The sequence below is a fragment of the Macrosteles quadrilineatus genome, unplaced genomic scaffold (assembly GCF_028750875.1).
Source record: "Macrosteles quadrilineatus isolate MER2022 unplaced genomic scaffold, UCM_ALF_1.0 Scaffold_7__1_contigs__length_78375512, whole genome shotgun sequence".
NCBI lineage: Eukaryota > Metazoa > Arthropoda > Insecta > Hemiptera > Cicadellidae > Macrosteles > Macrosteles quadrilineatus.
Genome location: NW_026542600.1, coordinates 72,359,038 through 72,384,856, shown reverse-complemented (window position 1 = coordinate 72,384,856; position 25,819 = coordinate 72,359,038). Strand labels below are relative to the sequence as shown.

The following is a 25,819-nucleotide window of genomic DNA, read 5'->3' as shown; positions in this document are numbered from 1 at the left end:
CGAAATGGAAACTTTGCACAAACATTTATGACAACTAGACAAAGCTACCAAAAAATAATCATGATTATTCAAGTTCATAAAACAAAATGGCGGTCATTTAAAATTTTTGTAAAATCAATGGTTTTTGAGTTATTTAAGACAGAAAATTTTAAATGGCCACCATTTTGTTTTATGAATTTGAAAAATCTTCATAATTTTTTTGTTGGTTTGTCTAGTTGTCATAAATGTTTGTGCAAAGTTTCAATTTCATATGGTAACTATTCTTTAGAAAAAAAAATAACTGAAAAAAACAAAATGGCGGCTGTGTGAGTACAGTAACTAAGGACTTCCGGACAATTTAAATATGATATTTAGGTACGTTTCTTACCCAGGATCTATGTCCTAAAATATTGGTATAGAGTTCCGGGACACCCTGTATATACACACAAAATATATATATATATATATACAGGGTGAGTTTTAATTGTCCCCCCCCCAACTTTTTTCTACATTTTTTCAAATATCAATCCCAGACCACTTCCAAACATTGTTGGGTAGTAAGTACTTCATTTTGACAAGGTGGCCATTTCCGGCCGCCATCTTGGATCCGCCATATTGGATGCAAATTTTTTTTTTCAAATGTAAAGGTGGGAGTTTGACCCATTATTTCGAACTACATTTTTACCCTGATTACAATGCCGTAAGCCGTTTAAAAAAATCTTGATTCATTCTAAAGTTATGAGGGCTTTTTAAAACTTTATTTTTAGCCCATTTTAACATTGTGCATTTACAAACTAAGACCATAATCTCAAAATAGTGCTAGATAAAGATAAGTATACACTACCAGTAATTGTCGACCTATTTTCACTTGGTTATGACTGATGTATTTTTTTCGGCCGCCATCTTGGATCCGCCATTTTGAAATGTGATAAATTATTTTAAATGTGAAGGGGGCGTTGTGACCCATCATTTCGAAATACTTTTTTAAGCTGAACTTAATTCCATGATCCGTTTTTCATTTTCATTTTTTGATTTTGAAATATTGACATTTTTAACAAAAAAGTTTCAATATTTCATAAATAAAACTTGATAACAAAAAAAGGGTTGCGGCATTGTCTTCAGCTTAAAAAAGTAGTTCGAAATGATGGGTCACAACACCCCCTTCATATTTAAAATAATTTATCACATTTCAAAATGGCGGATCCAAGATGGCGGCCGGAAAAAATACATCAGTCATAACCAAGTGAAAATAGGTCGACAATTACTGGTAGTGTATACTTATCTTTATCTAGCACTATTTTGAGATTATGGTCTTAGTTTGTAAATGCACAATGTTAAAATGGGCTAAAAATAAAGTGTTAAAAAGCCCTCATAACTTTAGAATGAATCAAGATTTTTTTTAACGGTTTGCGGCATTGTAATCAGGGTAAAAATGTAGTTCTAAATAATGGGTCACAACCCCACCTTTACATTTGAAAAAAAAATTTTGCATCCAATATGGCGGATCCAAGATGGCGGCCGGAAATGGCCACCTTGTCAAAATGAAGTACTTACTACCCAACAATGTTTGAAAGTGGTCTGGGATTGATATTTGAAAAAATGTAGAAAAAAGTTGGGGGGGGGGGACAATTAAAACTCACCCTGTATACAGGACACTAATCTTGCCAGGCAAAGAAGTTTCACAAACACACACACGTATATATATATAGCTATCTCCTGTAACATTAATTTAAAAATACGACCCACTGTTTACGTCAGTAAAAGCTTGAGTTTTCTTTATGTAATGTACTCAAAAGATCTTAAGGATATTGAGAATTTGTAGTTCTTTTATGGGCAGGAGTATCTTTATGCGACATATTTATAGAGATACTTATACTGATACGTTCTAGGATACTGGTTTTACGATTTAAGATTTACACAGAATCCGTCTTAAGTATTTAGATCACTAGTAAAACTGCAAGTAAAACTTGTGAATAAAATAAATTTTATATTGGGTTTTCTCAACTGATTTAATTACATTTACAATTAAATACAACTGGTGTAAAAGGATTCTAAGTATAGCTTGCTCACAGAAAACTTAAAAATCCTTTTTCCAAGTATAATATGAGTGTCCTATGAGTGTGTTGGTAAGACAGGCGTCAAAAATTTTTTTTTACAAAACTTTTTTATTGTTTATTTTTGTAGACCTATTTTTTTCCATAGATACCAAAAACAATATAAAAATAATAATATATCTATGTTTTATAAGAGTTTTTCTGAAACTTTACAAGCTCCGTTTTGTCAATATTCATAACTCATCTTTTTTAAGACAGGCGTCAAAAATTCTTTTTACAAAATTATTTTTCTTGTTTTTTTTTTGTAGACCTGTTTTTTTTTTGTTTCCATACATACCAAAAACAATATAAAAATAATAATATATCTATGTTTTATTAGAGCTTTTCTGAAACTTTACAAGCTCCGTTTTGTCAGTATTCACATTTCGTCTTTTTTAGTTTTTCGCCATTTTCCAAAAGTTGAGGTTTTTAACACTTCGGTACACTTTTTGGCAATATTTATGAACCAATTCGAACAATTTTTTTTAATTGTTCCTTGTAATGTTTTCTATAGTAATAGGAACCAGTTTTTGTGTTGTTCAAAAAGTCTTTTTTATATGGCCTTTTATGTGTAGTAAAAAAATGTAAAAAAATCAATAAACAACAATAATTCATAAAAATGTTATTATTCAACCAAATTAACTTTTGGTTCCTATTATTGCTCTTTACTATGGCTAGAATAAGCCCAGAAAAAATCAGCTACTTATGTTAATATTTGTAAATGTTATGTGTACCTAAAATATATGAATTTAACATGGCCGAGATAGGGACGCCCGTCTTACCTTAAACTGATTAATACACATAAATGTAAAAGCTATGCATAACGTAGATATAAGAGTTTAATTAAGTTACTTAACATTTCGAACACAACTTTAAACACTTATTGCCACGTGAACCGTGAGCTATGAACAACAAAAATGGAACCACTAGCCTATTTAAATATTACTTTACGTTGCATTTAATTTTGCTCCACACAACATACGATTTCTCTTTGTATTTTAGCAGTCGCTTATATAACGATGGGTTCTTATTGGGGGTTTATATTTACGTTTCCAAGAAACGGGTAAAGGATATTGTTTACATACAACTTTCCTCTCGTTGGAAACCCTTATGTCACGGTTATTTGTTCAACACCACATATGGGTTATACTGATATCGATATGTTTGTCGATGAAACAACCTACGGCAAGTCTGCCCCAGAGTGTATGTAAGTAAATTACGATATAACCGTAACTATTTAATTCTGAACTTGAACAATATTAGTAACTATTTATGATTTCAATTTTCTGAAAATGTCAAGTGATCAAAAACTTTTTTTAGCATTTCCTTTATCTCTTAATATTCGTATAAAACTAAGAACGATAAAGTTATAGTAATTGTTATACAGTTCGACTGCCAAAGTGCGAATCCAGTCTAAAATTGCCAAATCAAACGGATGGAGATGATTCAAATCTTTCAGCCCAACTGCTGAACGAGCGTTCACTAAGTTGTTGAAAGCTTTATTTTGTTTGAGTTTATTTTCCGTCCTACTCAGTATCCAAAAGTTTATACAATTTACACATCGACATTTTCATCGCCAACTTTTCACATAGCATTTTCGATGTTTTAAGAATAATCAAAATCGAATTAACATTCAATTTGGTAGGTTATTTATCAATTTGAATCGATGTAGACTATGGCCTCTACTATTTACGTGTATAAGATTTAAATTACAAATATAAAGCTCACTTAGTAGTTTCTCAGTGATATATTACTTGAATAAAAAAATATAATGCCACGTTTGGTAATCAAAAGATTTTGCAGATGACTGTGCCACCCAATCAAACATAGCAACTGCATTAAGATTAGACATTTGCCGGCGAAATGTAATTTTTCTGTAAAACCCTCTTAAGGACACGTGCCAAATTAAAGGGCTGCATTTAATCACATTTAAAATACTGCTTGTGCACCATCTGTTAAATCTGTTAATATTTATTACGGTATGTTTATTTTAGTCCTGGGTTAACCTAATGATCCTTATCACAGTTTTATTTCAATGAAGTCATTAGTTATGATTCTGCTATAATCCAGATTTCAATCACACAAATCAACAAGATATTTTTTGAGATATAAATAAATTTAGTGTTGTATCCATTACCAATGATTGGGGTGAAACTATATCTGCAGTAGAATTAAATAACCACTACTGTATTCTGTTCTGCATCCACACTTCGTTGTGAAGCATGGGTATAAACAACTAGTTTTGCCTAAAATTGTTATACTTGATCATTCATTAAATCGCCTAATCAACGCGGTATTTTATTAGCCTATAATACAAATGCTGTCGATTCACTGCCTGTAAACATAGTGTGGGTAATCGACAAGCATATTTCAATATAGCAATAGATGGTAAAAATCTAGTATATGCTCGTATAAAGGGAAATTTGTTAAACATTTTCAAAAAAAAAAAAAAAAAAAAAAAACTATATACAGGATGTTCAAAAAAGGTGGGGACATAATTTACGTACTGATTCCTTGGGTCAAAATAAAGAGAAAGTCAATAATAATTTTTTTTCAAAATCACTTCGTTACCCAGATATCCGCCATTTTGTGTTTTGTACATAAACATTTTTATATTTGAATCTTTTCAACGGATCTTTGTGAAACTTGGTATGTATGTTTAGGTAGAAGAAACCCATGTTATAAAAACATTCATCTTGATTCAACTTAAAATTTAAAATGGCAGCCGTTTAAATCTTTTAAATTTAAATTACTCGGAAATGACTGATTTTATGAAAAAATATCAGGTACACTTTTATTTAGCATTTTTAAATACCTATCAAAGTTGAAAAAGATCGAATAAGAAATAGCTTAAATATTACGTATCTTATTAGTTGTAAAATGGGGCAAACCTGAATAACTTCTGCCTTATTCTACCCCATGTTACAACTAAAATCGTAATATTTCAGCTATTTCTCTCATTAGATCTTTTTCAACTTGGAATCGTTTCATAGGAAATCTACCTTAACATACATACCAAGTTTTATAAAGATCCATCGAAAAAATCCAAAGATAAAAATGTTAATGTAGAAAACACAAAATGGTGGATATCTGGTTAACGAAGTGATTTTGGAACAAATGTTATCCTCGATTTTCCCTTTACTTCAGAAATCAGAACGTAAATTATGTCCCCATCTTTTTTGAACACCCTGTATAATTGACTTTGTCTGTTCTTTTATAGACTAACTAATGTCATATGCAATCACATATCACGTTTGCGAGTTAAAAAAACGGAACGAATTATAATTATAAATTTCCAATTCAATAAACATTCAAATGTGTGAATTGCATAAAACTATATTGCGTAGTGGTTTAACATTTAATCTTCATTCAAATATATTTTTTCAAGCTTTAGAAGGGAAACACAGGGGTTTAGGCCAGGTAAAACAAAAGCGTGGACTTATTTATTATCAGAGAACAGATTGGGACGAGTTTTGCCATTATGGCAAACTGCCCAATAGAACGTTGGAATGTTGGGCGGCAAAGATTGTTGGTCAGTGTTCTTCTCATTGAAACTAATGGTCTTTACTTTCTAACTTAAGCTTTTAATATTTTATTTGATAAAGTCATTAAACAATTAGTATGAATAGGTTATTTCCTACCCAGAAAATAACTATTTAGTAAATGTAAGCTTGTTGATGCAATTTTGGGACACCACATTTCTGGATGGTGTTTCCAGTAATGTATGAGATTAAACCTTGCATTTTGAGGTACGTGTTGAACTTATACATTAAGTGGCTGGGCAGGTAATTGGATATGGCTTTATCTGAAGGTCAGTCCGTTTAGATTTGTCTTTAAGTATTGTTAGAACGAAAAAGCTAAGGAGACATAAATAAATACATGCACAAAATAAAGGCAAAAAACTCGTACAAACCGAGATCAAAAAATACTCTCCTAACCTATCAAAAATACTAAAGTGCTGTTGTCAATTGTGTAAACGCATGGATATTTTGAATAACATAATTGTAATAACTGCATTTTTGCGAATTACTTCTATGTGTTGTTCTGTGATATTAAGTACAACTTATGATACTTCTTAAGAGAGTGGTATGTATATGATGGATATTTCATATTGATGGTCACACATACATACTGTATGTATTTAATACATACATATAAAATGCTCAAATATTATGTGGATTTAGTTTTAATCCTTTCATATCTATCTATCTAAACATATCTATCCTTATATTTCTATGCATTTTTTGACAAACTATACACTTTTGTTAGTTGTTTTGGGATGTCCTTAAGGAGACCACTTTATATTATGAATGTTTCTATGACTATGATTCTCCATATATATATATATATATATATATCTGCATTGGTAATCATTAAAATACATAAAACTAAAGCCAAAACAATATTTCCTATAGTTTATGTCCTGCGAAGGGAAACTGTAAAAATAACAAGGATATTTAATTCAAAGCGTTTAGTATATGGTACTCTTTTGCAGAAGTTATTGTTTTAAATAATTGAGAGTCTTAGTAAATTTTAAAGTTTCTGGCAAAATTCTTCTTTATTAAAAGTAAGAACGCAATGTGTTGGTACAGTGTATCTCACGCAAGCTTACGAATAACCCGCAGTTAATTAGGGACGAAACCCGCCGGCGGAAACAGTAAATTTTATCTTGGTTTGAGCTAAACGTGTCTCGACTCCAAACAGGGGTTGATATATGAGTTGTAGGTGCAAGTAGATAAGGTTCTATTTTCCTGATTACAAAAAACAAACGCTTACGATGATTTGTGGACTTCTTGCCATCAGTTGGTTATGCAAATCATATGGGGTTGGTTTCAACCGTAAGTTGAACTTTCAATGGGCCAATAATCAACTGCCTAAGCTGTACACCACAAATACCTGGTAGGTTATACAAGTGAAGGGGTTGATTTCAAGGGTATGGATAATTTTTTTACGTGTTAGTGATTTGACGTGTTACTTGTAATGGAAAACACATGTTCTCCACTATAGCGACGACGAAGGGATCATATGAATGTTGCGGTAATGTTATATTTTGCAAGTAGTTTATCTTGTTACATCAAAGAATTTTTTGCTCAGATATATTTTTATTTCAGATTGTAGTAACTCTTAAATTCATTTACCAATATGCAAAAAACTGCCACTGACATAGGTACTTTATAAAAAAAAACAAGTTCGTGTTACTAACGCATAAAATCAGTAGGCGAAAAAATCGAACAGCGTCAGAATATATACAAGATGAATCCAAACTACTCTCGTGGCCCCTTCCTTATTAGTGCTCATACATTACCCACAGTTTACGTTCACTTCCTATATAGATAAATAGTGTATTTAGAGATCTAAATAGCAGGGAGCACACTATTCAGTCTCTTCTGATTTCACTACCAGTATTTTAACATTGTAAGACCTGGACCCGGGACCAATTTACTTTTTTGTTTTGATGTTCCCAGAGGCGAAAAACACCCTCCGTTCATCATAATCATATACTTGTCCGTTAGCGTGTTAGCTCAAGTAAAGATTATCCGGCTATCATAAAGTTTGGTACAAAAGTGTAAAACTAGGTCTTTTTGAACGAGTTTGCGAACCAGCATAATTGGACTATGGGAACAGGGGTTTATAGGGGTTTTATGGGGTAAAAAGATATTTTCCCCATTTTAACCTGAAAAACATAAAGTTTCACAATTTATTTCAAAAACATTTTGTAGAGCTTAAAAAAAGAAATAATGTTATATAATATCCAAGCTATGTTGTATGCCTAACAGTTACGGAGATGATTAAAAAAATGAAAATGTACAATTCCAATATTATTTTTTGGAGAATAAATAAATTGTTTTAGTTTGCTTATTTATGGTATACTTTAATCACATTTGGCAATTTTGTTTATTTCATACCAAGAAATCAACATTACAATAAAAAACATACACCTTCCTTGTAACAGAAAACCTAAGTACTCATTAAAATTTATGTTATTCAAAAGGAAATAAATCTTACAAATTTTAAGGGAATATTTTAGTGTGGAAATTCGCTCAGTCTGTAGGTTTTCTGTGGCGGGGGTATTAATTTATAATCAATGTAGATAAACACAGGCTAGCAATATCTTTAAAGATTACATTTAAGAGACTATGTATACATATGATTGTTGTGTGTCAAATATGGTGTTAATAAAGTTTACAATAATTATTGTTAATTTGATAAATCTTGTATTGGCTGTGGTTTGAAATTTTAACTTCGCTGTTAGGAGTGAAAGTGCGTCGAAATACTGTACTGACTGTGCCATCGAAACATATTAAATTAAATTCACCATATTGTAACCGGAAAAAGTAAATATAAATTAATTTGATTCACTCTAAAGTTGTATATATATGTTAACCATGTAACGTCCATTGTATACGTGGCAATTACAAAATATAATGCGGAATCAAAATTATTTCTTTACTTGAATTATAATGTACAAAAAATGTTATTCGAAAGAATAACACACACCAACTTGCAAATCTGGAAATACTAAAATACAGAGGAAATAGAGCATTTTTGTGCAAAGTGAAAGAGGTGTGATTATTGGAAAAGGGTGTGGGAAGTTTTCTCTCTCAGTCCAGCCTTTACAGAGAAGTGTCGAAAATCACACAGTAGGCAACTCAATAACTCACACAGACACTTTGCCCGTTCGGAATAAAATCCCTCGAATCAATAAAATTAAACTCTGTTTGGCTGACTTTTCTCCACGTTTCTGAGTATATTCTATTTCAGCTCGTCAAAGCTTAAGTTAACAAGGAGACTTTCGATGTATTTTGCAATGAAATTTACCTCTTTTTAATGGTAACTATATTCAGATATTGTTAGAAAATATGTTAGTGAATGCACTAGGTATACACCAATCGTTTCGTTATTTTTTAAATTTTCAGTGCGTTGGACATATTTTGATATTGTGTATATTGTATTAATTTTATTTCATACTGTGACAAGGTAAGCAACATTTGGTTCTTTTCGTGTTGTAGAATACATATTTTGGTTCCCAAAAGGGGAGACAACTATGAGGGGGATCTTAAAGATATTTCTTTTCTACAAATCTATATTTGAAAAAGTGAAGATCTCCACATTTAGGATGAATACGCAAGGAAAGTAACAAACAGAGAAACTGTTAGGGACCAGTACATCATTTAAAATACAACGTTTTAAAGTAAGTTAATCGAATGCAAAGCAATAAAAATTTAGGTCAAAAATTAATAACCATACTTTATTTTCAGAACTAAATCATGGCTTTATAGTCTCTTTTCTTTTACTGTACATCTTCATACATTAAAACTATACAGTTGGTAGTAGTTCCTCAATTAAAAATATATTCAGGATTTTAGACATTAATACAATAATTACAATCCCATCTCATACTTTCCCCATTGCCTCATATTTGTCGTTCATGAGAAGGTGTGGTTTACGAATCTGTAGAAAAGTTATAATGTATTTTTTATATAAAATTTATCATATCTTTTGGTTTCAAAGATGTACAGAAATTTTCCTCCATACGTGAAAATGTGCATTTTTATATTCCCTACAACTTGTCTATAGACTTAACCTCCTGATGGTAATAGAAATATATATATATATATATATATATATATATATATATATATATATATATATATATATAGACTATAAACTGCAAACGAAAATTGAGTTTAGATGTATTTCAAGCCGTTCAAAGAAAACGCTCCGTTAAAGGAATATACCAAAATACTCGCTCTCTCTTTATATAAATAAGATAGGGATTTTAAAGAAATGCCAAAAGGCAAGCAACAGCTTTTTACAGGGTCATAAAGCATATTTGACTTTCCTTGAAGTCCGTCACGTATATTTAAATAAATTATTACAACAAAAATATGTTTTCTTGATAGGATTTTTTAATAACAAAAATTGTGCTCAATATGTTCGGTTAGTATGCAAGTAAATAATATAATGTTATTATGTATATGGCAGAAGAAACTAAATCTTTTTATTTAAAAATCTTTAAATTGACGCAAAAATACCAATATTAGGCTATTTGATTGCTAAACTAAAATATAATTTTGATTGTGAACTAAAGTTCTACAGTATTGGAAATGCCGTAAATTCATAAGTATAAAAAAAACACTCAAATTGTTATACCTGCCATTGACTATTTTGTGTTATTGAAAACAGTATGAAAATAAAGGCAATTTAGTACAATACATTTTGTGGTCCACACTGCATATGTTTTTTTTGTTTGTCAAAATATTAAAAACTCTATTTAATGGTTGGATAAAAAATAAAATCGTTAATAACTAAATATTGTAATATTTTTTAAATCCCGATTTAAAATCGTTTGTGTAGTCAAACATTTCACATAGTCAAACACTTCGTAAGAGTTTCGAGGTAAATGAAAATGTATGTTACCCATCATGATCACACTATGATTGACACTATAGTAATTCTTAACGAATCAACAATAAAGAATATTGTATTGTATTGTATCATTTCCAGATCGTTTACTTAAAGAATGGATAAAATAATATCGTTTAAAAAAGTACTACAGCTTTGAACAAGTTAAGCCTACAAGATTATTGAACAGCTAGTTGTCAGAATAGAATAAGCTTTTGACAAAACCAAACTAAATCCCTCTTTTACAAGAAAGTGGGAAACCTTAAAGTTGGCCGTTCAATTTTCAGATCGATAGACCGCTTCGAACCTACCGCAGCAAAACAGTCGAGAGGAGTAAAGCCGACAAGAGTGTCTTTGAAGAGTCGGTCTAATCTCAGTAACAAAAACATTCTACGTCTGATTAATACGGTATAACTTATCTAATAAATATTTTATGACAATAATTTTCCTTTAAATTTATATCCTTTCAGAGAATCCCTTCAAAGGACTAAAGTACAGTAATAGCTTGAAATATATTAAATAAACTATGTGCTGTTTGCTTAAACTCTTAGCAAATTTAATTACATAAGCTTCTTTGATCACAGTTTAACGTGTTATTTATGTTTCAACAAACGTATCCATAATTTAATCAACAATGTTTGACCTAACACAAAGTTAAACTATTTGCAGCGGCAGTACGATCTCTTGTTTGATTACACTTGTTTATAGGCATATTCTCAACTATTTAAATACCTTTTTCGAGGAAGATGAGGAAGAATGCTTTTACGCACACAGGTGACCATCCTGTTGTATGACACTACTGCATTGATTGGACTACTTACTAAAAATAACCCCTCTACTCTGTAGGGCACAAACCTGGGATGGTATGTGATGTTTCTTTAGGTCAGGTCAACATGTGACCTAAGCTCAGGGCTCGCAACGTTTCTGGCATAAGAGCAGTTTAATACCTCGATCGTCAACCGGTCAAGGTTGAGCTTCTTGGCACAGAAAACCCCATGCATGAACCGTGACAAACGGTTCAATCATCTCTACGTCACCATTGGGATGACCGTGTCCACCGGCAGCAGTCTTACATGGTGTTGAGCCTCTAGGTGGGGCCTTTCCCAATTCGGACAGCGGAAGACCGTAGAGTGACTCCACATCGCCGGGAGTGACCGGGCATTACATGCAATTGAACCAAATGGCCCTGCCCAGCACTTTTATCTAACAGTCTGTGCAAACTTCCCGAACAGGTATGACCAAAAATAGCCGTGGCCTGTCGGACTGTCTGAAATTGGGTGAGGTAAAATTCGACTCTCAGTATCGCCAATTAACCCGTTGGATTTGCTGAATCAGTTGCCAGTCCAGCATCCCCACATATTCCTTTGCCAGCTGTTAGCTGGTGTACTCCTCTGCTCTTGCCTGGTACTCCCCACGCCACTGATAAATTATCTTCCTCTCCACTGTCAAAAGTTTAAAGGGGATGTCTCCAGTAACCACCATAACTGCGAGCTCAGGCACTGTTCGGGAGACGGATCCTACCCTTGACGTTGCTTTGATACTATAGTGTATTTGTTATGCATAACATAGACAAGTTAGATTTCATATATTCAGATTCAATATATACAGTTCTGGTGATCGTAGTCATGATACAGCATAACAGTTAACATAAATTATTATTAAGTTAATAATAAATATTACTTCTTTCTTGGTTGCATTTCCATGTTATTTACATGATTGGAACGATTTTACGTAGAGAAAGTACGAATTGATGTTCACGAGGTATGTTTTGCCGAGGAAATAAGGAATTACCGTAGCAATTAAAACATTGCTTTAATTATTACAATTTGACAACCGAACTTTTTTAACGTGCCGATTAAAACTATAGTTAGCTATTAATAATTGAGTTTAACAAAAAAAAAAAAAAAATATATATATATATATATATATAAACGCTCTTCCCCGAAAAGGGTATACATCTTAAATTACATGAGTAAAAGTGGAAACCTTTTTATCCCACTAGGGATTTTCACCAAAATTGAAACTTGACATGAGTTGTGAAACAATAACGCCGTCGATGAAGTGATCCTTGAGGCGATTAATTCTCCAATTTTCACTCATCGACTTTCATATTTATAGCAAACGAGTTTTACAATTGATACATTGGGATATTATATCATCGATGGGTTTTCCAGATTCTTTGTTCGGCCGATCTTTTCAAGTAAAGTATGGTTTGTTGTCCAAGCGATTATGCCTGGCATGGACATAATTTAGCCCCAAACTGCCGTAATAACCTCTGTATACTTCCCCCTTCTCGTGAACAAAATCTTTAGTGCGCCATATCCTCCCCATCTTCAATACCCCTCTATTTTATCTTTATTTTATCCAATTGATGGGCTAAACCATGGTAGAATACTAATATTGATGGAAATTAATAAATTTATTTCTCAAAATTGTGACTAATAAATCGTGTTATGCAAATTAACTATAGCTTAATTTAATGCCATTTCGTTTGATTACACAAGTAAATCTAAAAAAGCTAGAAAATAGGCTTGGGAGGTGAAGAAATCCGTAATTCCTGACAGATATCTAAATTGAATTATATTTCTTATTATTCATTGTTTATTTGTTACCATTTAACTTTACATGCACAATATTGGGGGCTCGTGGTTTTTTTAACATATACATAGCTTTCCAAGATTTAATTTTCAAGTCTTCAAAGAAATTTGCTGAATGATAACTTTTTTGCACTAATTAAATTCCATTTTTTTAGCCCCTGAACTGCTTAGTATGGACTAAAATAAAACATACCTCGTCTTGCAGTCCAAATAGTGTGTTTTTTTAATCCACTACATGTTTCGCCATGTTGACATTGCACCGCTAGAAATATAGACGAAGCTAATAAACCTCAATTCAACTCAAATATTTGTCCAATTTAAAAAATATTACTACAAATCAAGTCAATGAACTTCTCTCAACAATTTATTATTTCCTTAATAAAGATAATCAATTCTCCAATGAAGTTACCTAACACGAGGTTTACACTAAGCTAAATCAGGCATCCTCTCAAAGGAAAGGTCATTTTGGTCTCTTTTGATGTTTTGTGTTGCGTTTTACTTTTTTTGTAAAAAAAAAAAATGTTGAATTTTATAAACCTACCAAACCGTTATTTTATGTAGAGAAAGATATTTAATACAAAATAAACCGTAAATACCCCCGCCGCAGCAAACCTGCAGACTAAGCGAATTTCAACTTGTCTGATTATATTCCTACTAAAATATTTCCATAAAATAAGACATAGGTTATTTATTCCCTATTTAAATAACATTAGATTTAACGAGTGCTTAAGTTTGCTGCTACGGGGAAGGTAACAAGTGTTTTTTGACCATACGTCATTAGTATAGGATGAAATAAATAAATGTGCATAATGTTATCAATATATATCCATAAACAAGTAAAGTACAGCAGTTTTCATTTTCTCCATAAGAATAACATGGGAATTTTAAATTACACTATTTTTGAATTTTCTCCGTGACAGTTAGGCATACAACAGCGCTTCAATATACTAAATTATTTCTTTTTTTAAGCTCTACAAAACGGTTTAGAAAGAAATTGCAAATTTTTTTGTTTCTAATGTTATTTCATACTGTGACAAGGTAAGCAACTTTTGGTTCTTTTCGTGTTGTAGAATACATATTTTGGGTCCCATAAGGTGAGAAAACTAGCAGGGGGGGTCCTACAGATATTTCTTTTCTACAAATCTATTCTATATTTGAAAATGTGAAAATCTCCACATTTAGGATGAATACACAAGGAAAGTAACAAACAGAGAAACGGTTAGGGACCATTACATTATTTAAAATACAACGTTTAAAAGTAAGTTAATCGATTGCAAAGCAATAAAAATTAAGTTCAAAAATTAATAACCATACTTTATTTTCAGAACTAAATCATGGCTTTATAGTCATCCTAATGTGACCTAATATTACCATTTATTAGTTTTCACTTATCACCAACAAAATTCTCATGCCTTATTTGTCCATGACATTTCATAAATGTTGGTGCCATTCTGGTGATATGCTATGGAATCACAGTTGCACGATATTACACCCTCCCCCTCACCTCATCAGAAAATCATATCCACCCCCTCCCTTAGTGGCATAACGCCCACGCTCACACTCCTAGTCTACTTTTAATATCCGTTTTCCACAAGTTTTTCAATTACAAACATTTATCCTTCTAAGATTACCATACACTTTTATATTTTTGCAGCTTGTTAATGATTGAACGGTTGAGATAAATAGTATTTTTTTCTGAGGCTAATAATTTATTTATTTTCAAATGACAAAAGTGCAAGGAACACAAGTAAGGATGCGAACCACCTTGGATTAAGTAATATGGAAAAGTGTATATTCCTTTATCGATAGTATTATATTGTAAATAACATTGCTAAGTATAAAACATATTGGTAAATCTTCCTCAGTCTATCGAAGAATTTTTAATATTTCGGGTATTTTCCTTGGAAGCGTTTGAGTTCCTCTTAATGCATTGCTACACTACTTTGACATGAATATAAAATACAAAATTTCTTAGGGGAACTATTTGACTATCAACAAACAAATCATTCATTCTATAGTTCAAATACAGATCTACATTAATATTTTCACACCATCTTTAGAGTGAGCTGTCCATTTTTCTTAATAATTATAAAATTTAAATCCTTTATTTCAAGTGACAAAGTTAGGGCAGTGAAATGGGTAAACATTTGTTTCTTCATTTTGAACCCCGAAACATAAGATCTTACAATTTTTCTAAACTATTTTGTAGAGCTTGAAAACAAATCATTTAGTATATTGAAGCGTTGTTGTACGCCTAATAGTTACGAGACAATAAAAAAACTGTAAATTTAAATTTCCCATTTCATTCATACGAAGAATACAAACTGATGTCGTTTCTTTATTTAGGGGTATATTAAAATACTATATTTAATTACCAAAATTACTCGAGTTCTTGTGTTTACGGAAAAACAAACAAACCTATACCTGTATGACGTAGGTAGGGAACGGGGAGGCACATACCATCATTACCAAACGAGGAGACTGGGTTTTAAAAGTCGGGTGGTTATAAAATGTGCATTATACCAAAACCACAGCATGCCATCAACGGTGCCATCAAAACCTCCCTAAAAAAGTTAATAAAAAGTGATAGAAAAAAAGTAGAACAGCTGGCAGTTTGTTAAATCTGTAAGTAAGCTGCAACAGAGAAGTATTTTGTAATAACATCATTGTAAGTAGATTTTCAAAAGACTTTACAGATAAGGTAGCGAGAAACATACGTCGAACCTAATATAGCCCATATATTTCTTGTAATGCTTATCAATTCCAATGGGACTACATTTTCTGCAATTTTCTTCATGGAAGATGGTGAATTAACTGTCGAAATAAATAAATTGTCGTTTGGAATGTAAAACAATGGTACCTAGAAACGTTTTTATGTTAGGTTTGAAAAGTTGGTGTTAATGGATTTTTCCTACATCTACCTAACAATGTACATGTTCTCTCACTGATTTGAGAAAGCAAAGTGGCCAATTCGCTCATCAGTGAGACAATGTTAACATTGTCTCACTCCAGATTTGCAACGTGAAGGCACGAAATAGTGAGCGCGTAACATGCAGACAAGGTCGTATGCGCGCGAAATACGTTGGCAGCACTGGCTGTAAATCAGCTGGTCAGTTGTTTTACTGTTGTATCATTAAATGTAATATTAAAAGTTCAATTCTGTGTAAAAATATGTTACGTTTCTTTACCAATTTATTTGTTTTATTGTAACTGTAGGAAAAATATAATGTGCAACTCGAGTGCAAAGTGCAATTGCCTCAATCGAGAAACCATTCCTCATTCGCCTACGGCTCGTGAGTAAGTATTTCTCTCGAGTGAGTCAATTTATCACTTTGCTCACTAGTTGCACAAATAACTATTTAATTGCAGCACAGTTGTTTACCTCTAAGTTTTACATGAATTTTGTTTCCAGTTCCAACTATTAAATAATATCCCCTGAATGTCACCCTTGGAAACGCTTAAATACTCATAGTTTCGGTTAACAATTAATCTTTCTCCGTGACGATGGTTGTGGAGGATTGAAATTGGTATCAGTCTGTTATCGTGTCATTCGCAAAAGGTAGGATAGTAAATCTTCAAGATTAGTATTCGATAGCTTATTTCCGCTTTTATAATAAAATAGCCATCATAACAGAGAAAGTCGATCCCGATTCAGCGGACTTTAAGAAGACGTTTATCAGTGTCAGGACTTAAAGCAACACTTTCCTCCCCCCCCCCCACCACTCCTAAAGCCCCCGGCAAACTATTTTACTTTCGTCATTTACATAGATGAACATTTTCACTTTGCCCTTTTAAGACAAGTTAGCTCGACAAACGTGAAATCAAATTGTTTACTATGTTAAAAAATGCCCCTTTAAAATTCATAGCTGAAGGTAAAATTAATACTGTAGTTGGAAATCCAAAATAAAACATAAACAAATCTTGTGGTAACAAAATTCGTTTAAAATCATCAATGGTGTAAAAGTCCGATATAATATTAAATAATAGTAATCGTTACTGTGTTCCAAATGTTTGCTACGGCTTATGTTGTACGTTCAATACCAGCCATAGCCAAGGATGTTAATATTGTTGTCATTCATCCACATCACCCACCAAAAAACAATGCAAGTTTAACTATGCGTTTTAGCAAATTTCTCTATAGGGAAGTAGCTATGACCGTAGGCGGCACGGTAAGACCTAGGCCCAGGGCCGATTTACTTTTTCATTTTGAGGTCCCTAGAGGCCAAAAACACCATCCATTCAAATTCATATATAAATATATATTTTGATGAAATTCGGCTTGAGAGTGTAAGGCGGAATACACTTGAATGAGTTCACCAACCAGCATGATCGGACCATGGGAATGGGGTTTTACGGTTGGTCTTATGGGTAAAAATTGGGTTTTCTCTTTTTTTACCCTCAAAACACAAAATTTCCTAATTCCTCACTATACCTTTTTGAAGAGCTTAAAAACTAATAATTTAGGATGTCAAAGTGTTTTTGTTCGGTTATTGTTATCGGAGAAAATTAAAGAAATTGTAAACTAAAAATTCCTACATTATTCTTATGGAGAATATTGTAAAATGTTTAAGTTTTCTTGATTATGGATATATTTTGATCACATTTGGTAAATCTATTTATTTAATACTAAGCTATTAATATTTTACAAAAAAAAAACTTTATTAGTTTCCCTGTAGCAGCAAACACATAGGTCTAGGTCCTCGTTAAACCCAATGTTATTTAAATAGATTTAATTGAAAATCAATTCAGGCAAATGGAAATTCGCTTAGTCGGTAGGTTTGCTACGGCGGGGGTATTTAAACATCGGCGAGTCTTGTGGAAGCAAATCATTAGAAACTTTCTATTTTCTATTCAAAGTGCCATGAAATCAATACGTCATTTCATTACACTGAGAAAGCTCAGGGCTACTTTTATGTGCTAGAAAAATGTAGTCAACATAATTAAAATCGATAGTAACGAAGAATTGAGTTGAAAAGAATTCAATATTCAATGTTATAATCTACAAAACATTGCAATAAACCTCATTGATTCACGAAAATCATAAATAAATACTCGCAAAATCAACCGTGACCGGTGTATCGTCAGAGCAAGGGATTAACCAGGGCTGGAACACTTATGCTAATCTGCACTCTCCGCCCTGCTGCGCTGGGGCGATGATGTTATATTTACATAACACGATGAACATTTGTGCTGGCGCTGGTATCTTGACAGAATGAAGCCATCCTATCACCCTGTACCACCCTCATGGCCCCTAGCCTGCAACCAAGCCCAGATGTAGTAGCCTAATGATGAACTGTTCTAAGAATTATTAGTTCCTACCACCTTTCTTGGATATATAAGCATCACTAGTTGTTCAACTCGTAATCGTGTAGAATCTGGACGTTTTGTGTCTATTTACCTTTCTCGAATAATTCGATTATACCATCTTAATTACCTGTTGTAAATGCAAATACGAAAATTGAATTTTTTCGAATATTCTAACATTAGATGTCTCAGTTACTAACTTTGTTGTTAACATATTTATCTAGTCTAAGTATACGGTGATTGGTTTAAATAAAATCATAGTTTTCTATTCATTATCTGAAATTATGTAGTTATAATCCACAACATAGGTAGGTCTCTGACACAATTAAGCCTACTTATTAAGAATCTAATGTTTGAGTTCAAGGGGGAAAAAGAGTTACCATCATAACAAGGGAGAGTTTAAAAATTGTCCTGCTTATTAGGAAAATCACGTTTAACCTTCGTAAAAATCCACGTATATAAAACGTATTCATATATATATGTATATAATATACGTATTCACGTATTATATTTTTGTGTCTTAAAGATCATTTCAAGGAATGTTAAAAATAATTTAAATACTACTTGAACATTAATGTAAAAGTTATTGTTTATTCAGTTTAATTCCAACACAGCATGTTCAAAAATGGAATTGCCCGTTGACTATGAAAGGTTTTCCTTTGTTCACTCCGCTTCATTGTGTTTATGTAAAGAGAGACCTGTTTAATAAAGTCGGATTTTCTAACACGCATAGTTTTGTGTTACGACTGTAAACAATTAATAAATAACGATTATCAATGAGTTAATGTAGCTTGTGTATAACGGTATCAATATTTGTTTCAGATTACGATGCGACCTGGTTTCCTGAACACATGTCTGGCCAGTCTATATTTTTTGATCGCGTCAGCGGCCTCCCCCCGTGACAAGTACCGAGATGCGGCAGAGCATCTTCCCGAGGTAGTCAAGTCCGTGACACAGGACCTGAGCAAGGAACCTAGCTGTGACGAGCTGAGAGCAATGTGGAGATTCTCCAAGAGGCAGTCCAGAGCCGCAGAGAGCACCAACGAGATCCCGACATATCGTGACCCCTTCGCGTACAACGTGTGGGAGGACCACGCGAGCATCCGGAGCGTGGGGGGCGGCAAGATGAGGAGGCCGTTGGTGTACGGGCGACTGGTGCACAACGGATACCAGAGACCGAGAGTGCAGGAAGCACCGGTCCCGGAGAGGATCAGAGGGTTCGAAGACTTTGCAAGGATGTTCAATGCAGGACACATGCCCAAAGCGCACACCAGGAGGAAGCCAACCACCATCAGACTGGTAGGCGGCAACAGCCTGGGACAGATGCAGATCGATGATGCGCAGCCCACAAGCTTCCAAAAGCTGAAGCAGATGATACAGTTGGAGAGAGCGCGAGAGCTGCACGAACAGAAGTTGTCGGAGGAGTCGGCGGCGCGAGAGAGTGCTCTTCAGTACCAACGAATGATGATCCAGGACGCGAGTGCAGGCGCCACTGGACTGGTGCCGTACAGCCATGGTCATCGCAGACCTCAGCTGGACCCTGTGGTCAACTTTCCAGACGTCCTGGCGCCCTCGAATGACTACTACACCAACTACAACAACTACATGCAGAGATCTTCATACCCAGAACCACTGGTTAGTATATTTTATACATCCATACTTTGTTGCAAGTTGTGTTGTTGACCCATGATAGTTAAGTACTCTTTAGATATTTGACCTAAATACTTTCATGGGAGCATTTTACGTTGTTATTACTTAAGCTAGATGATTAAGTCTCCTACTACAGTTATAAGAGTTTTTTTCGCTTGACTTTATTGTTATGATAATAATAATAATATCGAGATATTAGTGTAATAGTAACTGTATTAAAAGTAAGAATTAAATGTTTTAATTTTTTTAACAAATGTCCTCAAAGTTGTCATTTTTAGGATATAAAGTTCGAAAATCCCAATGGATTATCATAGTATTGTTTCATAGTATTGGTGGTTCACTATTTGTATAGCCTTGTCGTGCAATTCAATATTTTATAAGTCGTCGTGTTTTAAAATCTGGAGTTAGAACTTTCCAAACATCCTCTTACAAAAATATAAGTTTGCCTAAGCACTATAAGGAAGTAGTTTATGTTACAAAAACTTTCTTATAACCGAACTTGCGTTAGTAAATATATATCTAATACGTCGAACACACTGCCGGTACTACTCTAAACACAGCTTTGTATGGCTTAGTTATACAATGGCCTGTTTTGCAATTAACCTTGTTTAGAAAACAGGTCAATATCTGACTAATCCTCACACAGTTTAGCTAATTGTTTTGACGTTACACAATTGACTATGTTTGAAAAACTCTCCGCTCTACGAATATGACATTTAAAATATACCACGTCATTATTTTACAACAATCAATTAATTAACTATCAAACAGATTATTGTGGACATTTTCTATAGTTCAGTTTAACGTAGAAAACTTATGTAAAAGTTTTTGCATTTTTCTCAAAAATCACAAATTGAAACTTCCGTTTCAGAATAAAGGCTTACAGGTGTTTCATGACAACGAGTCTGTAATATTGGAAATTTAATGAGGATTCTGAAAATGACAATAAAGTCTAAATAAAAACAATTGTTAGTGCACTTACGGCCATTTTATCAAAGCAAATACACATATTTAGAACAAATATTAATTTGTCTGCTATTCCATACCTGTGAGGGTTTAGAAACCTAAATTAGTGTCTTTTTGTCACCAATACTAATAAGTTTAAGACATAAAATATTTTAACACTAACTTCGTTCCACCCTGTATAATGTATAATATAATATATAATACGACACAATTTATAAGTTTCGTGTAAATGATGCATGAATTTCACTGTGCAGCGTGACTGTGATTAAAGGTACACAATTTTAATTTTATTAAGGGTGATACATAATTTTAAACCTTATTTGATAAAACATATGACCTTATACATAACCTATTTATATTAATATAGATTAATAATTAGGTTATTAACATAACCTTATTTGATGAGGAAATATGTGATAATACTTGATACTTTTATAGTGGAACTCTGCAACCTAGAAACAATGATTTTAATGTTTATTAAGTCTTTGTCTTTGTAAACAATTTTTACTTTGACGCTGAAACTTAAATAGAATCTTATTCAACACCCCAAAGTTCATCTTTTATTTTTATTTTAAATTTAGTAAGAATAAAAAAATGCCTTTATTTTAACAATACGTGTCATTCGGTACTATAAGTTTTTTTAACTATCATTATTTTAAAATCATCTTAATTTACATTTAATTTTCTTACTGCTTGAGTTGGGAACCTCAAAGATGCATAATTTACTTACCAGTATTATTTAGTTTCACAGATAATTTTATTGAACACTTATGACCAGACACCCTGTATATACTAATTAAGTTTCAAGACTGGGCTCAGGAAAATAAATGTATTAAACATTTATGAATAGCGGACTAAAAATCTTAAAAATAGTTTCCTCTTGAGACGACACACTGCTGTCAGCGGGTTTTCCACTGTTGGAAGGCTTCCTGGAACTCAACTATCGTAATGTTGTTCAGAATATTGTTCGAACCGGTTTGAATTGCTGCAAAAGTGCCAAATTGCATTCCTTCAAGCACCTGCTAGTCGCTCTGAAGAGAAGGCGGATATATCCGCTTCCCGTCCGGAACATCAAAACCCATTAGCGGATATATCCACCACCCATCCTTTATCACCAAACACTTAGGAGGATATATCTTTCACCCGTCCGGGAAGGGTTAATACGGGTGAAAAGGTAGTTGGAGACGAGATCTGCGACCGAGGGTTGCCGTGGAAGCGTTGCCACGTTGTTTCGTGTCAGAATCTGTGTGACTGCTCAACTGCCACGTGCCGTTGTATCTGATCCCCCGTGAACACTTTTGGTAAAGGTTTGCCACATACCTTACTCATCGTCAAATCTTCAGAGACCAAAGGAAACACTGTACCGTAGTTTGAATCCATTCGATCCGCGATGAGTACAATGCTCAAACACTATATTAAAAAAATATTTTCATAAAAAAGTACAACGAAATACATAACATAGTGAAATTGCCTGTGGAGCACAAATTTCCCTACGCCATGCCAGCTGGTCAGCGCCCTCTTACAGAACCATTTACATTCTTTCTTCCTTCCTGATTTTAATATACATAACTGTATATAAGTGTATGTAAATAGATTTGTAAAATGGTGGTCTACATTATTTAATTCAAAGTATTTTTCATAATACTACCTACAAAAAGATAATACTGAAAACCCCTCAAATAATATTAAATTTACCGATTCTCTGGTGTAAAAAAGTCTGTAGATAGTTAATTATTGTTTTTAGAGCAAAAATGAATAGTCAATATTTTAGCTATGTTAACGGTTAACAAAATAACCAAAAGATGTATGCAATCCAATTATTAATTACAGAGAAAATAGCAAATTAGTAATTATCGACACTTTAAATTTTGAGGGGGCTGTGGGGGGGAAGCTCGGGGGGATTTTTGGGGACTTTTGTAAAAATGTTCCTCTAGTTTATATATATCAACAGTGTAAAATTAAGCATTACTCTAATTATTTCCCTTTCTAAACCTTTATTGACTGGGCTATTCGTAGCAGTTCAAAACCTACCCACTTTTACCAGATTTTCTTTGTTCCAAGTCCAAGACGTCACAGGCTTCACAGCACGATCGTCTTTTTGAGACCTTTAAACAGCTTGTGCCACATGAAAACCATGGCATGTGACGCTGCATCTTCTTGATAGGCCTGTTGAAGCAACTAAAGCGTTTCCATGCAGCTCTCGACACATCATTTTATGGACCATTTTATGTTGATCCTTAACATGCTGAATCTTAACTCTGGTGGTGTATACGTAGTTTTGTGTTTTCACAAAACACATTCTATCTTTTCTCGTGTCACTTTCACTCTCTCGCCGGCAACCGGGGAGAATTACTCGAGACGTTCCTACACCCAGCCATTTCCCCATGACGGTCTGGAAGCTCTCCACTACGAGGGAAATAATCAGTCTTGAAACTTAATTAGCACACCCTGTATATTATTTTGTTAAGAATCCGCGTTTAAAGCTCTTGGGTAAAATCATAGATAGTTTAATACTGAAATATTTGTGCTTATCCAACTCAAGCTCCATCCTAATTAATTTCATATACATGGACTTGCTACAAAATTGTTGACTGAGTTAAAAATGTACCAGCTGCAGAAACATGTTTGCAATCAAATATGCAAGAGGGAAATAAAGTATAATAAACTCCTCCAATAACCATAAGTGTAAAACAATTTTTTCGTTTTTATTTGTATCAAACTTGCTTGATACAAAAATATTTTAATACATCAATGTTATGAATAGTTTGTTTAGTTAATCTGCTGCGTTTCTATTCTGGAGTACTTAGAAACCCCATGTCATTTGACATCGAGATATCTAAGTAAGCGTTTTAAAAACTGTTGGTCGGTAACAGTTGCCGATATGTATTGATTTACATTCTTGATTGTAATCTTTTCGCGATGATAGGTAAGGAAGTGTCGTTTCGTACTTAGGTTTAAGTGGTTTAGGTTATTAACCAACCATGACTATACCAACTGCCTAGGCTAGGATATTTTGTATCAAAAAATGATTTCTGAAATTTTTGTATTATAATTATTAACCCCATGTACCAGTAGTCATATAGATGTTATAATGCTGCTTAATGGTGAGTACGATTAAATGTCTTGTTATTTCAATGACATCTCTCTAACAATGTGTTTTATGTAAAGTTAAACCTTCTCATGTAGCCTTTCATATTGATTGGACATAACATTATACCATCGAATAATTCAAGTAAAGAATACTTACAGTAACAATTTAATTTAATGTAACTTGTTAAACCAGACATGAGAAAGTTTAAAAAAATCTTGTTCTATCTTCTTTAATCTTACAAATTCGTTGATTCTATCCGTTTCAAACTGCATGATATCCTACATGTAAATTATTGGATGGACCTTCATTATTTTATATACTCTAGTCTTTCTCTCATTCAAAAAATGTGTTATACTATTAACTATCCAAACAATAAATTACTAAAATATTTATTATACATATGATAATAATTTGGACGAATAAAAAAAATATCAAACAATTTTTTCATATTTTTCTAAATTTAATGTTTTTTGTTGAGATAACAATTGGACGTTCCAATTATATGGAGGAGCAATAGTCGAATGAATCAAACATGGTATGGGTTTTTCTAAAGCTGGTTTTTAAACGAGTGGACCTTAGCTTTGCTGGTAAGAACTTAACCCAAATCATCGGTAGTCAATTATATTAAATCAGATGCGCTATGTAATTCTGGTCACTCACCTTCTTGTAATTAAAACGAATTTGTACTGGTGATTGAGTTCAATTAAAATTGACAACAACATTAAAATGCCTAGTTATAAATTTTCAACTTTTCTTGTAGGATACAATATGTAAATATATCTTTGAATTATTATCCAATGCTCTTCATTTAATGTCGTATAATGTGCAATGTATATTAAGTTGATTTCCCTTGTTTGCATGGTTTATACTCTATATTACTGTCTGTGTTCATTAATTGTCACTTATAAAATATGATAAAATATGATAAAATATAACGTAGCTGTCAAAAATATAGTTAACAAGTTTTATATGGCCTTAGTCAATTATGTTTAACGAAATTAGATAGTATAATTCATTTTGTAATTGCTTTTAACAGTTTAATTATTCGTTGAACTTGTATAATCGCATGATAATAATGCTGAAGATGATGCAACAATATATTTCATTTGTTATATTCACTTTAAAATGATTTAGTTTTCAAGACCTTTTACAAGCACGTTGTTTTTAAAGAGTATTAGTTCAAACAAATTGGCAATTTCATGAATTAATTATTTTTAAATTCTAAAACTTCAACATCTCAAATACTGCAAAGTTATTTTTCCCGAGGCACTGATACCGACAATGCTTTGTGCTATACTTCCATTGTAATCTGTTTCAAAACGCAGTCCTTGTGTCTTCCTTTGTGTTGCATGTTTGTGGTTCTATGTTTCCACTTTTGAAACTGACTCCTTCTCACCTCACGAACCTAGCAGACCTTTTATTCCCACGGAGAAGGACTTTATATATAACAAAAAGCCAATGATGTGTTCTGAAGGATATCTAGTATCGGGTTTAGTCTTGCAAAAAGTTTTGTTCATGAGCTAGATCTTTTGGAGACCGAATCCTTTGGCGCAAGAATTACATTTTTCAATTTTTAACCGTTTTAGTGAAAACGTTATCGTCATGTGGTCAAATAAGTACATTAAAACACTCTGTTAATCCTTTAGGGGATAGGTGGTAAATGTACGTGTGCTTATATGTGTACTTGTTGTTAACCCGTTGCTTTTTTATGTTCTTGATGTTGTCCCGGATAC

The 25,819-nt window shown here is 32.9% G+C and overlaps 1 protein-coding gene across 1 annotated transcript in view; it reads left to right on the top strand.

The window, feature by feature from the left end:
* The window catches only part of LOC128998567 (uncharacterized), a 42,218-nt gene that overhangs the window by 9,076 nt on the left and 7,323 nt on the right, over positions 1–25,819 (top strand). The window contains exon 2 of the mRNA XM_054424762.1: positions 19,202–20,014. Coding sequence (XP_054280737.1) covers positions 19,208–20,014 — 807 coding nt within the window. The 5' untranslated portion in view covers positions 19,202–19,207. The remainder of the gene's footprint in view (positions 1–19,201; positions 20,015–25,819) is intronic.